The 17,075-nt window shown below is 37.3% G+C and overlaps 1 protein-coding gene across 1 annotated transcript in view; it reads right to left on the bottom strand.

The window, feature by feature from the left end:
* The window catches only part of UBE2W (ubiquitin conjugating enzyme E2 W), a 77,210-nt gene that overhangs the window by 11,954 nt on the left and 48,181 nt on the right, over positions 1-17,075 (bottom strand). The window contains 4 exon segments of the mRNA XM_055091016.1: positions 2,441-2,516; positions 5,003-5,027; positions 5,030-5,051; positions 5,533-5,688. Of these exon segments, the coding sequence (XP_054946991.1) occupies positions 2,441-2,516; positions 5,003-5,027; positions 5,030-5,051; positions 5,533-5,688 (279 nt within the window).

Raw genomic sequence — 17,075 nt, 5'->3', positions numbered from 1 at the left:
GCAGTAGAAGCACGGAACCTTAACCACTGGACCACGGGGGAAGTCCCCTGAAAACACTGTTTTATTCTACCCTTAATTCTCCTCCTCCAACACTGCATTCATTTTATAAAACTCTGCCAATTCAATAAGTTTCAAAAATATTAAATTTGTCATTATTTTACTGTGTTGAACTTTTTTGCCCACACTTGTAATTAATTTATTCTTAAGCAACTATTATAAATGGTCTTTATTTTTAATCAAGCTACGTCTTTCACAATTTTATTTTTTTAACTTTATACCGACTGTGATTTGAGGTTTTTCCGTGCTTTTTTTCTTTTCTTTTATTTATTTTATTTATTTAGTTTTGGTTGTGTTGGGTCTTCGTTATTGCACGCGGGCTTTCTCTAGTTGCGGCGAGCAGGGGCTACTCTTCGTTGTGGTGCATGGGCTTCTCGCTCCTGCAGTGCGCACACATGATGACTTAGCATTCCTGGGCGGAAGCTTCAGAAGACAAAAGGCAGGAAGAGGCGAGTGTGGTGTATGGGCTTCTCACTGTGGTGGCTTCTCTTGTTGCAGAACACGGGTTCTAGGCGTGCGGGCTTCAGTAGTTGTGGCACGCAGGCTCTAGAGCACAGGATCAGTAGTTGTGGTGCACGGACTTAGCTGCTCCATGGCATGTGAGATCTTCCAGACCAGGGCTTGAACCCGTATCCCTGCGTTGGCAGGAGGATTCTTAACCACTGCGCCACCAGGGAAGCCCTCCATGCTTTCATATAAGATTTAAATTTTCATGTATCTAAATGTTTAATTTGTGATTCCTTTTAAGTTCAGAAATTCTTTCTTCCTTCCTCCAGAGTTGATACCTAACTTTTTAAAAAATACTTTTTCTATTGTTGTATTTTTTAAATGCTTACTAATTCAATCCAAAGGAAATATTTTCTATATGAGGTTAAAAGGATTACTTACTAAATAATTTTTGCCCTTCTCATTGATTTGTGATGCATTATTTATCACATATTCAAATCTAACATACAGAAAGGCCTAGAAAAGAGTAACTCTAATTAATTTATTTGTTTATTTTTGGCTGCGTTGGGTCTTTGTTGCTGCGCACGGGCTTCCTCTACTTGTGGCGAGCGGGGGCTACTCTTCGTTGCGGTGTGCAGGCTTCTCACTGAGGTGGCTTCTCTTGTTGTGGAGCACAGGCTCAGTAGTTGTGGCTCGCGGGCTCTAGAGCACAGGCTCAGCAGTTGTGGCACATGGACTTCACTGCTCCACGGCATGTGGGAAACTTCCCGGACCAGGGCTCGAACTCATGTCCCCTGCATTGGCAGGTGGATTCTTAACCACTGTGCCACCAGGGAAGCCCGAAAAGAGTAATTCTATTTCAATGTCTATTTTTTTTTTTTTTTTTTTTTTTTTTTTGCGGTACGTGGGCCCTCTCACTGTTGTGGCCTCTCCCGTTGCAGAGCACAGGCTCCGGACGTGCAGGCTCAGCGGCCATGGCTCACGGGCCCAGCCGCTCTGCGGCATGTGGGATCTTCCCGGACAGGGGCACGAACCCATGTCTCCTGCATCGGCAGGCGGACTCTCAACCACTGCGCCACCAGGGAAGCCCCTCAATGTCTATTCTTGCATTATTATCTTTTGGTGTTTGGTAGACATATCCTCCTTCATCATCCTTTAATTCAAAATTCAAACAACTCTTCTCATCTTTCTTTCACACCTTAAAAGCACCCACTCTATCATTCTACTGAATTACATTAAACCAATAACTTGTAGAGAATATACATTTTTATAATACTTTAAAAATAATTTTTATAAATAATTTTATAGTTTCTCATGAATGTAAACTTTCTGTTCTTAATTTCAAATACCTCTTTGAGGAAGCAGTAGTCAGCTTAGAAAAGATGCTAGCAGCCTTCAGTTATTAAGCTACCATTACCCAACAGAAACAATAGAAATTAAATTATTAAACATAATGTATTCATAAAGCTACAATCAGTAGAACCTCAAATTTTTTCAGGAATAACTATTAGAATAGGAAGAGCTTTCTTTAAGTTAATGGGCCGTCTCTAACAATGCGATCCTCCACCCTAACAACAGTACCAGAACTAAATGAGTACACAAGGCATCATAACTTCCATATCAAGTAACAGGTTTCCCAATAGGCTAGTTCTCATTTGACTTAATATTATTAAGGACTTCTGTTCTGCAATACAGTGGTAGAGCAGAATGTTAAAGCAATTTTAGATTTTACTTGTATTATGGCCATGATTTTATGTGCCCCATTAAAAATCTAGTCTAACTTATCCATAAAATACCTTAAACTATTTTAAAGATTCATCTCCATATTACAAAGGTACAACATCAATTATATATTCTCTTTTTCCCAAGCAAGCATATATATAATCTTTCAAACCAAAATACTGAGAAGTTATCATTCTAAAATAAAACTGCTTACCATGATACCACCATTTTGTTTTCTTTGGATTCTTGTTACATGTTCGAACATAAAAAGAATTATCTGGTGGTCGTCTCTGAAACCAAAAAGAATTTAAATAGATAAGAAGTTGTAAAACAGGAAAACATAAGGGGGAGATAGTTTTAATAAAAGCTCTAGCAAAAATATTACAGAATGTGTAAGAAACAATATAAATGCGGATGTCATAACTGAAAAAATCATATATTCCAGGCAATGTAACCTCTTGACACTGAAATTGTTAAAAAAAAAAAATAGGTGCGCATATGTGGTTTGGGTTAGGTTCCAATGGGATTACTAGACAATGACTATCAACCTAAAGTGGCAGCATTAGGTTGTAAAGAATTTTGGTTTCATTTATCTTATCTCCCTAGAAATAATTTAATAATTACTTTTGTGAGCTAATCAAAACAAAACTCTACCTAACTAGGTTTGTCTGAGAAACCCTAGCAACTTATAACCCTCCACAAAGGATTATTGTTTTCCTGTAAACAAGTATCATCAAGGAGAGACCAAAGGATTTGGTTTCCAAAATGTATGTAAGAGGCAAAGAGGGGAAAAGACAAATTAGCATTTCTGCAATACATACTCCCTGACTAGAACAATATTAGAAGCATACGGCAGCTCTGCAAGGAGTTACATCAGAAATAGCTGTGACTACAACTAACAACACTGAAGACAGGTTATGAAAGAATTTTCTTGAAAACTGTTGGATGTTGATCAGACACAAGAAATATGTGCCTCTCTACTAAGATTTGGAAACGTGTCAAATTTGTATTAAAGCCACTGAGGGCAGGTTAGTAGATAATATGATAGGTCCAACCAAATAGCAATGGTGAAGAGGACTACCTAGGTAGCAGGAAGGAAAACTGACAGTCCACCTGGCACTTCTAAAATTCATATACGTAACTATGATCTAACTCTTATGAGATAATAATAACAGTAATTTAACAGAAAGGAAGAGGAGAGCATAAGACACTAAACAACTATACCAAGATTACCCTGTTTATACAGTTAGAGAAAATTCCTGAAAAGTTATTATCATGAAATTACATGTCTACTTTAAAGAATAGATGATCTGCTACTGTTTGTCCTGTAAAGTCATAACCTGTGTTCATGTGGAATAAACTGCTACTACTGTAACAAACAATAAACTCATCTATTTATCAGAACCCAATCTTCAAAAAACAAGTTTCTTTTTGTGAAAAAAGAAACTGGAACGAAAGTTATGACTAAAAAATGCCTACAGTTAAATTAAGATTTGTATTCAGGGAGTTGACTACTCTCTGAATACAACGGAAAGTGAAACTCACAGAACCATGTCCACCCCGGAATAAAATTCACCTGTTTTAATAGAACAGCTTTCAGTGAGTATTTAAAAGACTTTTTAAAGCCTATTTGGTGCTAGATTCCCCTCGGTGCCAAAGCACGTTTCCTCTTATTAGTAATCTAGTACTTAGCACAGTAACAACAGCACATAGCAGGTACCTAATAATGTCTGAATTTTATCATTTTCCACAAAATTTAATGCTGCCAGAATTCTGACTTCTATAAACAAAGCTAGTAATCAAAAGGCACATGTAAGGGCTATGCGCAGACACCACTCGTGTTAATCTTAACTTCTCTTATTAAACCCTAGAGTTACTGCCTCATCTTTCTGTAGACATTAACATTAACCGAAGCCCCTGTGATTGGAAACTGCTCTGTGCCACACCTGAAGGTTCAGAGCCTGTATGTGCGGTGGAGGTGGAGATGGGGAGAGGAGAAAACATGGAAGCAATAAATGAATGAAGCTTGTTTCCAAGCCCTTGGGGTTAACAAAAGCTCAAGTGTAGCCTAAAATGCAGCTCAGAAAAGCTAACAACAGGGAGGAAACTCAAGTTAAGAGGTGATACTAACATTAGATAATATGTACCCTATTTCATCTATTCTAAGATGTACATTTTTTACTTAATATTCCTAAATGGGGATACATGTCTTTCAACTAATGGTGTATCACAGTTTAACTGCCAGAAGTTTCATTCTTCCTCTTGTACATAACATTGCATATTAAGGGCTCTTATGCTACAGTTTAAAACTACAAATACAATTTAACCCATTATTTCCCATTCTTATTTGAGCAAAAAAAATTTTTTTTAAACCTAACACCAAGAAACCTCTTATGGAACTAACATTCCAAGAAACTCACTTTGCAAACAAGTGGCTTAGAGTGTTTCAAAATCTAGATAAACTACCATTTAAAAATGAAATACTATCTAAATGTTTTCTAAATATTAATTTAATAAAAATGACAGTTGAATTTGGAGAAGAAAAGAAAAAAAACCTGCTAAGATAAATGAATAACCCCACAGCTCCCTAATCTCTAAGGTAAATTCGTTTTTTCCTTTAAAGAGAATACAAAAGGAAACCCCCATGGAGAAGAGATGCTTTAAAACCTCTCAAGCAGGAATGACAAGACACTAACCCTCAAGCAGGAATGAGAAGAGGGCCAGAAACACAGAGAGGATTTAGATACTTTAAAAGGGTATTCTAAATTTAACTCACATGGTTTTTCTTTCTGGTCTTTTCCCCCCTTCTCCATCAGACACAGAATCTGTAGATTAGTAAAGGAGAATAAGAGGAAAAGTCCTGAAAATTCTACTGGTTATCTAGTCCTCCTCCTTCAACCTAGGCTTTATGATAGGAGAGCTCTGGTTCCTGGGAAATCCCCTAAAAGAGGCTGATAGGGTGGAAGCCAGCAGAGGGGAGAAGGGAGCCATAATGCTTATTCCTGGGTCTTCCCACTGTGAAATCTAGAAACAATAATTTCTTGTACACTTTTGCCCTGTGCATGCTTACAGAAATAAAATTCAGATTATTTAAGAACATCTGCAGAAATTTCCTGTTTAAGAAATATGAAACAATGTCTGACTTCTATTATCAAATTATTTTCCAATCTATTACTAAAACGTTCCCTACAACTTCATAATAGAAAGCATTAAGTCCTTTCTTCAAATAAATTATATATTAAAATAGCTTCTCTACCCAAACTAAAAGAAGACCGCCGTACCTGGAATAATTCTGAAAAGTCCTACCTTTTCTTTGCAGCTGGAAAGCATGCTAATAATGCTAAGACAAACTGACTGGACTGAGAGCGCTGGGGACCAGTCTTCCGTTAGAATGGATAAACAGATGTGACCATTGCTATAAACATGAGGATGAACGGGGATATTTTCACCAGTAAACATGACCTAAGAAAGAACAAAATTCCATTAACACTCAAATATTCTGTATTACCAAAAAATAAAATGTCCTCCACGTAAGTTAACCTTTTACAAACCAAATTAAAAACAAATAAAATCAATGCCAGGAACAAGATAAACAACCGCTTTATTCTTATCAATTCAGTAAGTACTGGTTTCACTATTATGAATGACCGGGTAGTAGGAAAAAACTCCAGATTACCTATTTTACATTTCAGCTATTTTTCACAAATTCCTCTTAAAATTTTCTAAATTATTGTATTTTTAGACTAGTGAAAGACAACTGTATTTACAAGAATCGTTTTTCAAATTACTCATTGTTCTCTGCATACAGAAATCAAATACACTAAAATTTCAAATGAAAGTATTCAACTTTAGGACAATATGAATTACATGCGGTAGGAACACCACTTCCACCGATAACAATGTTATTACCTCAGGTGCTATATGCAAAAAGAAATGACTGCTACATCTTCCACCTCATCTAAACTCACACTTCCATTATGATGGGCACAAACTACCACTTACTAATCAGCAAATAGCTATGTGCTTATGTGAAAAAACAAAGGTTGAATGAGTCTCCCCATTACTTGCTGTTTTGTATCTGCCTTTTCTTTTACTCAGTTCTAGTTTTCCCCTTTCTCCATGTTGCCTCAGCACTGTTTTGAAAGGTAATAAATCTATTATTTCCTTCCTTTGCCCTAATAATTCAATGTCTCAATAATACTGTTTTTTTGTTTTTTTTGCGGTACGCGGGCCTCTCACCGTTGCGGCCTCTCCCGTCGCGGAGCACAGGCTCCGGACGCGCAGGCTCAGCGGCCACGGCTCACGGGCCCAGCCGCTCCCCGGCATGTGGGATCTTCCCGGACCGGGGCACGAACCCGGTTCCCCTGCATCGGCAGGCGGACTCTCAACCACTGTGCCACCAGGGAAGCCCAATAATACTGTTTCTTAAACATATCTACCTAAGCATCTGAATAGGCAGAAGAGTAAATTCATACATCCTGAGGAATCTGTAAACATAGCCCAAAGTAGATAAAAGTAGAAGTCTCATATTTAAGAATGCTTAGATATATGTTAGTTCATATTAAATTATTTACTTTGATATAAAAATCTGTCAATCTTTTAAGTGAATTTTATACTGCAGTATAATATATAATTTTTATTGTTGCTTAGGAGTAATTCCTATTTCCTGATCTGGCCCTTAAAAAAAAAAAAAATCACCTGGAGAGCTGGCTAAAAGTACAAATTCAAGAGCCCCACTTTCCCAGATTCTGATTCACTAGGTATGATGGCATTTTTATAAAACTCATCAAATATAAACCAACAGTTCCCAAACTAGGCTTACAGTAAGTATATCTCAGCCCTGCAAATTACCTCACACTCAGATATAGCGGAATCTTAGCAAGGAGAAACCTTACCTTAAGTGATGACAAACTGATGAAATGTATTGCTCTAGGAATAAGCCCCCTTTTTTCCTTTATAGAGCAGAAGACAGCCAGTGAAATAAGGGTGGCCAGAATAAGGTATGCCATATTTTAATATGTGATATGCTATGGGAAATTACCATAAGCTAGGTTTTGCTTTAATTTTTAAATTTCTACCTACATATCTGGTTTTATTGCAATTTTACAAATATTTACATTTAACAAAGCACTCTTTCATATAAGTAGGAGTTCTCGAATATTTCAAATATACTGCTAACATATGGGCCTCATTTCCTTGGCTGAAGCTAATATAAGACAGGAAGACGAATTTTTTCTCAAAGGAATGACTTCATACACTTGTGTTTCTTTCTTTTTTTTTTTTTTCTTTAAATTCTGGTGATCCACCCTCCATTCCCATGAAAAAAGAGCTAAAGTAAAGCTGAAAATTAAAAGTAAACTCTTAAAACAAGAGATATCAAGTGACTTGTCCTGTCCAATTGCAGAAGACCCCCTGAAAGATTTGGACACAGCTGTGTTTGAAGCACCATTTATCTCAATTATACCTATCAGAATTAGTGCCTTTTTCATCACTTTTTGCTCAAAAAGTGCTGCTCTGCAAAGGGAAATGACCGCTTAAAGCTCTTGCAGCTCCATGAGTCCATCCACAATTATTTTTTAATTAATTTTTTTATAAATGTGAACTACAGTTTATTATATTATATGCATTTGATATTCCCACAATGCGTTGTGGATGTCTAGAGTGGGAGTTGACAAATCTCACAGAATATGCATCTGCTTTGGGGTGTTCATTTTGCCACAAAATGCCATTTGACTAATAGGATATTTTCATGAAGAACACAGCAGTGCCCACGAGAGCTTACTCCCTGGCCACAATTATTTTTAAAGGCTATTTCTTTTCCAGTAAGGTCTTTTTGAAAACAAGTCATGTAGAACAGCGCTCTGGTACCAAAAAAGTAAGAACTGCCAAGTTATTTCCTTTGGCACAAATGAAGCAATGTATCAACAACCATCAAGGAAAATACACAGCCAACCAAAAGGTTATCACGAGATGCTTTGACTAGCCAATTCACAAAGCAGAAGGAAAGCAGTATTCTTTTTGGAGAGAAATGATTATAAACTAAATCACTCGGTCTGAGAGCCAAGAAGTATGCATGAACCAAAAGTACAGGAGGAGAGAAGAGCAAGAAAGGGGATGGGGAGCAGGGGAAGACACCTACGGCAGAAGCAGCAAACATTCTATAAGCAGAGAAGAGAGCCAGAAATCAAGGAGAAAGAAACAGTTTTGAAGTTTGAGGGGACTGAAATAAAAATAAATTAGATCTTAATCATGCTAAAATAAATTAGATCTTAATAATGCTTTAAAAAAAAAAAGCAGGGGTTTTTAAACCTGCTGCATTCAGGGCAAATTCAACCAGCCTAAAACTTCTAGCAACCAAAAACAGGGGAACTAACTTGCTGTACATGGTACAGGTAACCCCTAGAACCCAACCTGGCAGATACAGAATTTTAGAAGTTTGTCTAAACATGGACAGGCTCCATCCAGGATTTCCTGAATTCCATTCAGGAATTCAGATGAATTCCTAAAATATAAGAAAAAACTTTTTTCAACAGTTTATTCATGTAAAAGGCTGGTAAGTAGTCTGCACAGACAGTTTTGATGCAAACTTTGCTATTCTGGTTCTCTGCATGTGACAAAAGAGTAACCAACGCTGAATTTCTTCAAGACTACACTCTTTTTTTAAAAAAAAAAAATTTATTTATTTATTTATTTTCGGCTGTGTTGGGTCTTCGCTGCTGCGCGCAGGCTTTCTCTAGTTGCAGCGAGCCAGATCTATTCTTTGTTGCGGTGTGTGGGCTCCTCATTGCGGTGGCTTCTCTTGTTGCGGAGCACCGGCTCTAGGTGCATGGGCTTCAGTAGTTGTGGCACGCGGGCTCAGTAGCTGTGTCTCGTGGGCTCTAGGGCACAGGCTCAGTAGTTGTGTGGGGCATGGGCTTAGTTGCTCTGTGGCATGTGGGATCTTCCTGGACCAGGGCTCGAACCCGTGTCCCCTGCAATGGCAGGCAGATTCTTAACCACTGCGCCACCAGGGGAGTCCCAAGACCACACTCTTAACTATCCTCGTTTATTTAATATGCAGTACAAGCCAGAGGAGGGAATGCACATTTCAGGTTTTTTAATACAGCCAAGTAGGCTCTGAAAACTTAAAAGACTTTAAGCTATTTCCAGAGTTCAAAAACCTTTCCGGGGGGGGGGAATCCCAAATAGCTGATAAACTATCCAAAACAGATATGACAACATAACTGAATACGATGAATCTGAAACCAAAGGGAATAAAGAATTTTGCTAATTAATTTTTAAACAATTTATTCAGATTCAAAGTAGTCACATAGATTGAACAGTGACCAGAGACTGCACACATTCCCCACTGCATAAACCATACTGAGTAAAATGGAATTACAGATTTTTAAGAACAAGCTATTAAATGGAAAAAAAGTCACAATTTTAGAAAAGGATGTTAAATCTAACGCATGTGAACCACATCTGAAGTTCTGAGTCTGCATTAGAAGAAGTCCTCATATGTCTGTAAATTTCCAAATATCCCCCATCAGTGTGGCTCAAATTCAAGAGCAGGTGAAATGTGAGAAAGAACTATGCTCAGGATCCATATAATTTTGGAAGTAAGCTCACATATCCCACATCCAACCTAAAATTGTAAGCAGGCCAACCTCTGGGTAACCTTTGGGTACTAAAAAATCTAAACTGAAAGCCACCAACAGTGACAATATAAAGGATGGATATTAGCTAACTGTTTCTAATGTGAAATTCATGGTAATCATACCTGAGGACTTCCAAAGATCAGGCTCAATACTGTATGACCTCACAGTATTGAGATCTTACCACAATGAAGGCATACTAATGTGTTCAGACTGGTGCTCTGGAAGTGGTTAGAAAGTCAGACACCTAATACGGTATATCAAGCTAGGTGAAAATACAAAATACACAGAATGAGCAATACAAAACAGGCTATAATTATAAAGCCAATCTACAATATAGATACCAAGGTTTCTACAGGGACAATATGAGGGGATGTTTCCTCTGATTAAAATTGTCAGTAGATGACAATATTTAAAGGGCAACTATAAAAACTGAACATACAAGCAGAGAGTTTAATAAACTAAATCAAATATCTAATTATGAATAATATATATGACATAGGTAGTCTAGCATAAATGATAAATATTTGACAAAAGTGACTGGGGATAAGAATTTTAGCGTAGTTTTCAATTCAATTCTCCCCTTTTAGTCATCTAATATGTATCAGCAGCATGAATATTGATAGCTTTCCCAAAGCAGGGAGAATCAGACCATGAGCAAAAGGACGAGAACACTATGAATAGAAGTTCTGGATCTCTGCAATGAGGGAATTTGAAGCAACACAACAGAAGGGTTCGTGTTAAAGGGGCATGAATAGGAGGGGGAAGAGGAGTGAGGGGAAAGTGATTACTCTTTTGCCCCAATGTTTCTAAAGCTTTATGATCAAGGCAAGTATATTTTTAGCATCTTTAAAATAAGTCCAAAATACTGCCACCTTCCACAACCTCCACTGCTACCCTTCTGGTACAAATCACCATCACCTCTCACCTGGATCACTGCCATAGGGGTACCCTTGTGCCTCCAGAAGTCAATGTGCCACATAACAGCCAAGTTTCTCCTTTTAATTTTAAGCAGGAGCATGTCGTTCCTCTGCTCAGCATCTTCAAGGGCTTCCTACCTCACTGAGAGGAGAAGTCAAAATTCTTACGACGGGCTATAAATGTCCTATCCAATCTCTGATGGACCTTCCAGCCCAAATTCTCTCTCTGAGCTAGGCCCTACTCTCCTCCTCTTGATTATACAATACTGCAGGGACCCACCTGGCGTGCTCCAGATTCAGGACCATTGCGTTTTGTCTTCACCTGCCCTTTCTCTCACCCCTTTGATGTGGCTTATGCACTCACCTCTTTCAGATCTCTGCCCCCATGTCACCTTCTCAGGAAATCTTTCCTGATCACTCTACCCAATGCTGCAACACCCTAACTCCTTTTTTCTACTTTCTTTCACCATCTTCCATACTATATATATTTTGCTTTTTGTTTACTGTCCTTCTCTTTCTACAAGAATGCAAACTCCACATAAGGTGGGTTTTTGGAGGGCCACTTTGCTCACCACAGAATTGCCAGCACCTAGTAAAGTGTTTGTCTTATGATACATGCGCAGTAAATACTTACAGAATGAATGAATAAATGTCTATCTCTCCAAATACTATACAGATTATCGGCTTTTTAAAGTCAGGCCCAATTCCTTTTTAATTTCTGTGCTCTCTGCCATCTCTAAAGTACACAGTTCATGCTCAATACATGTTAAATTAACCAACCATTTACCTGTATCCTAGCATAAGGAAACAGAATACACTATAAAGAAAGAATTTTATTTTCTGTATGGCTGCTGGTAAGTGCACATTACTAGAAAACAGTGATGAAAATGTACTTCATCTCTGATCCCATTTTAACTGAGAAAGTTTTTTGTTGCTGTTATTGTTTCTTTTAAAGCAAATGATTGGGCCAAACACCATGTTTTACATAGGTAGCCTTTTCACTGTAAAGTGAGATACATGTGAAATTAATTATAACTAGTAGAAGAAAATAACACAGCCTATAAATTTTATGTATAGTCTTACAGATCACATTTACAGACAAAGATCTCACTGACACAAAAGTAATAATTTCACAATGAGATGTTTATTCTATGGATATGTCCTCAAATTCTACTCTTGTAAGTAGTGGTAAATGTGGTACTGCTTACTGCATAGGAAAATGAAAGACTAATTACCTAACAAGAGTCAATGCTTCCACATCTGAACAAGTAAAATCTTTGGTGAATGGGGAATTTTACTGCCCTTATCCAGAGCAATGCAATGGACCTTTGGAAAGTTTTAATTATCAGAAAAATCTTGACATCTATATGTACATCAAGCTTTGATTACTGGACATGTTATAATTATTTTATAATCATACAGATGTGATTAATAGAATTGTAAAATAATTTTAAAGTATTTACTGGACTCAGAGTGGTCTGTTATTTTCTCAATCATGGATATTAGAACATTTTATATATATATATATAAATATATAAATTAACTGATGTTAAAAGGGAATCCTCATATTCCAAAAGATTGGAAACAACCGCCCTAGGGTTTCCACATCATTCTACATGTAATCTTTCACTTTCAGAGATAACATTACTTAATGGTTACATTAATAAAGTATGACGCAAATATTACTACACACTAGAAGGCATGGAGGTAATGTGTGGCTAAAATGCTTCAGTTCAGACTCAACCATAAAGGGACTGGACTGCTAAGCTTGATTAAGAACCATCACAGGATTTACCAAGAAGGGTGAGGATGGTAGTGGTGGATGTATGTGCAAAAACCAATGAGGTAACTGCACCTTCAAATAAATCTAACAGCACTGTGAAAGGATGGCTAGGAGTGGAAACAACTAGAGGTTATTTTGTAATAGTCCAAATAAAAGCTGAACACTTGGACCACACAGCACTGACGATAAGGTAAGAAAAGTGGTGGACTGCCTTAAGTCTGTGAAAGGATCTGAAAAACTGCATTTAAGAGTGAGGGAAAGGAAATAAATTTAACATGAGAAGATAGGTGGACAGAAACCCAAGAAAAAATTCTCTTTTTATTTTGTTATTAGAAAAAACTGAGTTTAGCTGTGTTAAATTTGGACATCTGGAGGTGTTCAAGTAGAGATGTCCAACAAGGGTGTGAAATTAAACCTCAGAAAGATTGTACACAGAGTTGGAGATCTGGGAGTTAGTGGCTTAGGATGGTTAAAGACTTTAAAAAGTGAGAAGAAAAAGGGAGTGCTGAATAAAGAACCTGGAGGATGGGACTTCCCTGGTGGTCCGGTAGTTAAGAATCCGCCTTCCAACGCAGGGGACACGGGTTCGATCCCTGGTTGGGAACTAAGATCCCACATGCTGTGGGGCAACTAAGCCCACGTGCTGCAACTACTGAGTCCATGCTCGTCACAACTAGAGAGAAGGCCACATGCTGCAACCAAGAGCCCACATGCCACAACTAAGACCAGACGTGGCCAAAAATAAATAATTAATTTTTAAAATAATAATAATGTCAAAAAAAAAAAAAAAAAGAACCCGGAGTAAGACCAGACGTGGCCAAAAATAAATAATTAATTTTTAAAATAATAATAATGTCAAAAAAAAAAAAAGAACCCGGAGGACACCAAAATCAGACCAGCGAGCAGGAGTAAAACCAGTGAAGGAGGATAAAAGGAATATGAGATAAGATGATAGAATTTATTACAAAGGTTCTTATGGAAATATTAAAGATGAAATTCAACTGATGGTTAAGTTTGATATTTGATTTAGAATTAAAAACTGAGAGTTTAGAGAACACTTTTCACTTGGTTTCATGTTTACAGAAATATTATTTCCCTCTGATGAAAAATTTGTGAGTTCCCAGAGTAAGCCTTCTCCAATAGTCCCCTAGGCAAAGTTTCTGAGCTGGTGAGTCGTATTCTTCCTTCAGATACCTTCAAGGAAGTTAGGTTGAAGGTGACAAGTGGATACCTCACTGCCTTCAAGCAATAACAGTAAGATGATGCTGATAAGCCGAAAGGCAACAACAGAAAATGAAGATCATTTTCTGGAAAGAAGGAATGCATTTGCTTTGGTTTTTGATTACAGTCTACACATGGTTATTATAGCAGCCTAGAGGTCATGACAATACATACGCCTTTGCCTTATTTTTATGAAAAAGATAAAAAGGAGCCCCCAACCTCTTAATTTTCTGCTCACATGGAAACTCTAGAACTCAAGGAGTCCATTTCCATTTAATTCTATGCCTTAAAACAATCATCTCTTTATCTATAGCACAATACAATAAATGACTTCCATCTATACTCTTACATGGCTAAGAGAACTGATTAAGCTGTTTGGTATATTCTATTTAAAGTAGCAATGAATTTCCTCAAAAATAGCATATTTTAGCACCTCACATGTTGAATTTCAGGTTATTTGGGAAATTTCACTATCCACAACACCTCATTACCTAGCAATGCTACACAGAGTTGGGCACTGTCTTATCATTTTGCTACTAGTAACTCATTACCCATCTTACCAAGCCAGAAATCTGGAATTCATCCTAGAGTCTCCTTTTCTCTAACCTCCAAGGATTAATCATTCACCACAGTTAAGCAGCTCTCAAAATTTTTTCTCTACCACCATTATCCCTTGTCCAAGTTTTAAGACATTAACTAAACTGACTCTGCCTCAAATTATAATGATCAGATTTGGGGCTGATGTCTAGATATTTAACATCTTGTAATAATATATTCTGCCCTTGCAATACTAAAAGGCTGCAAAAGACAGCATGTCAACGCGAAATCAAAGAAGTGCTCCTTCCGAAAAAGCACGTGCCTCTTAACGATGTCATTCTATCATCATCTTATCTAGGAAGACGTGCCTCCAGTTATTCCAAATGCTAAGTTCTCCCACAACCCATGGGCCTGTGATAGATTTCCATCCCTTTTTCCTGCTTAACATGAATGGATAAGAAACAGTTCTAAGTTTTCAGAAGTACAAAAGCAGCAAAGCCCTTATCTCAATAAGGTAAAATGTTCACATGATCTTGATTATATTATAAATAAGATAAAGGAACAAATCTATTCACATAATGAATTTCTCTTATAAGTTTTTACTTAGTTAAAAATCGCTAATTTAGCATTTTGCTATAATCCAAAAATACAACAAAAATTTAAAAAGCAAAACAGTTACCTGAGGAGAGTCAAAAGGATATCGACTACTAAACTTAAATAGAAGTTGAAATTTTTCCCCTTCATATAAGGTACCTGGTGCACCTTCCATATCTACAATCCACCTAGAATAGAAAAAAAAAAAAATTAAACTTCAGGAAACCCAAGAAAAAATTCTCTTTTTATTTTGTTATTAGAAAAAACTGAGTTTAGCTGTGTTAAATTTGGACATCTGGAGGTGTTCAAGTAGAGATGTCCAACAAGGGTGTGAAATTAAACCTCAGAAAGATTGTACACAGAGTTGGAGATCTGGGAGTTAGTGGCTTAGGATGGTTAAAGACTTTAAAAAGTGAGAAGAAAAAGGGAGTGCTGAATAAAGAACCTGGAGGATGGGACTTCCCTGGTGGTCCGGTAGTTAAGAATCCGCCTTCCAACGCAGGGGACACGGGTTCGATCCCTGGTTGGGAACTAAGATCCCACATGCTGTGGGGCAACTAAGCCCACGTGCTGCAACTACTGAGTCCATGCTCGTCACAACTAGAGAGAAGGCCACATGCTGCAACCAAGAGCCCACATGCCACAACTAAGACCAGACGTGGCCAAAAATAAATAATTAATTTTTAAAATAATAATAATGTCAAAAAAAAAAAAAAAAAGAACCCGGAGGACACCAAAATCAGACCAGCGAGCAGGAGTAAAACCAGTGAAGGAGGATAAAAGGAATATGAGATAAGATGATAGAATTTATTACAAAGGTTCTTATGGAAATATTAAAGATGAAATTCAACTGATGGTTAAGTTTGATATTTGATTTAGAATTAAAAACTGAGAGTTTAGAGAACACTTTTCACTTGGTTTCATGTTTACAGAAATATTATTTCCCTCTGATGAAAAATTTGTGAGTTCCCAGAGTAAGCCTTCTCCAATAGTCCCCTAGGCAAAGTTTCTGAGCTGGTGAGTCGTATTCTTCCTTCAGATACCTTCAAGGAAGTTAGGTTGAAGGTGACAAGTGGATACCTCACTGCCTTCAAGCAATAACAGTAAGATGATGCTGATAAGCCGAAAGGCAACAACAGAAAATGAAGATCATTTTCTGGAAAGAAGGAATGCATTTGCTTTGGTTTTTGATTACAGTCTACACATGGTTATTATAGCAGCCTAGAGGTCATGACAATACATACGCCTTTGCCTTATTTTTATGAAAAAGATAAAAAGGAGCCCCCAACCTCTTAATTTTCTGCTCACATGGAAACTCTAGAACTCAAGGAGTCCATTTCCATTTAATTCTATGCCTTAAAACAATCATCTCTTTATCTATAGCACAATACAATAAATGACTTCCATCTATACTCTTACATGGCTAAGAGAACTGATTAAGCTGTTTGGTATATTCTATTTAAAGTAGCAATGAATTTCCTCAAAAATAGCATATTTTAGCACCTCACATGTTGAATTTCAGGTTATTTGGGAAATTTCACTATCCACAACACCTCATTACCTAGCAATGCTACACAGAGTTGGGCACTGTCTTATCATTTTGCTACTAGTAACTCATTACCCATCTTACCAAGCCAGAAATCTGGAATTCATCCTAGAGTCTCCTTTTCTCTAACCTCCAAGGATTAATCATTCACCACAGTTAAGCAGCTCTCAGAATTTTTTCTCTACCACCATTATCCCTTGTCCAAGTTTTAAGACATTAACTAAACTGACTCTGCCTCAAATTATAATGATCAGATTTGGGGCTGATGTCTAGATATTTAACATCTTGTAATAATATATTCTGCCCTTGCAATACTAAAAGGCTGCAAAAGACAGCATGTCAACGCGAAATCAAATAAGTGCTCCTTCCGAAAAAGCACGTGCCTCTTAACGATGTCATTCTATCATCATCTTATCTAGGAAGACGTGCCTCCAGTTATTCCAAATGCTAAGTTCTCCCACAACCCATGGGCCTGTGATAGATTTCCATCCCTTTTTCCTGCTTAACATGAATGGATAAGAAACAGTTCTAAGTTTTCAGAAGTACAAAAGCAGCAAAGCCCTTATCTCAATAAGGTAAAATGTTCACATGATCTTGATTATATTATAAAT

Source organism: Physeter macrocephalus, chromosome 15 (genome assembly GCF_002837175.3).
Source record: "Physeter macrocephalus isolate SW-GA chromosome 15, ASM283717v5, whole genome shotgun sequence".
In the NCBI taxonomy this organism is placed as follows: domain Eukaryota; kingdom Metazoa; phylum Chordata; class Mammalia; order Artiodactyla; family Physeteridae; genus Physeter; species Physeter macrocephalus.
The sequence above is the reverse complement of the archived record's forward strand: the minus strand, read 5'-3'. Positions and strand labels throughout refer to the sequence as shown.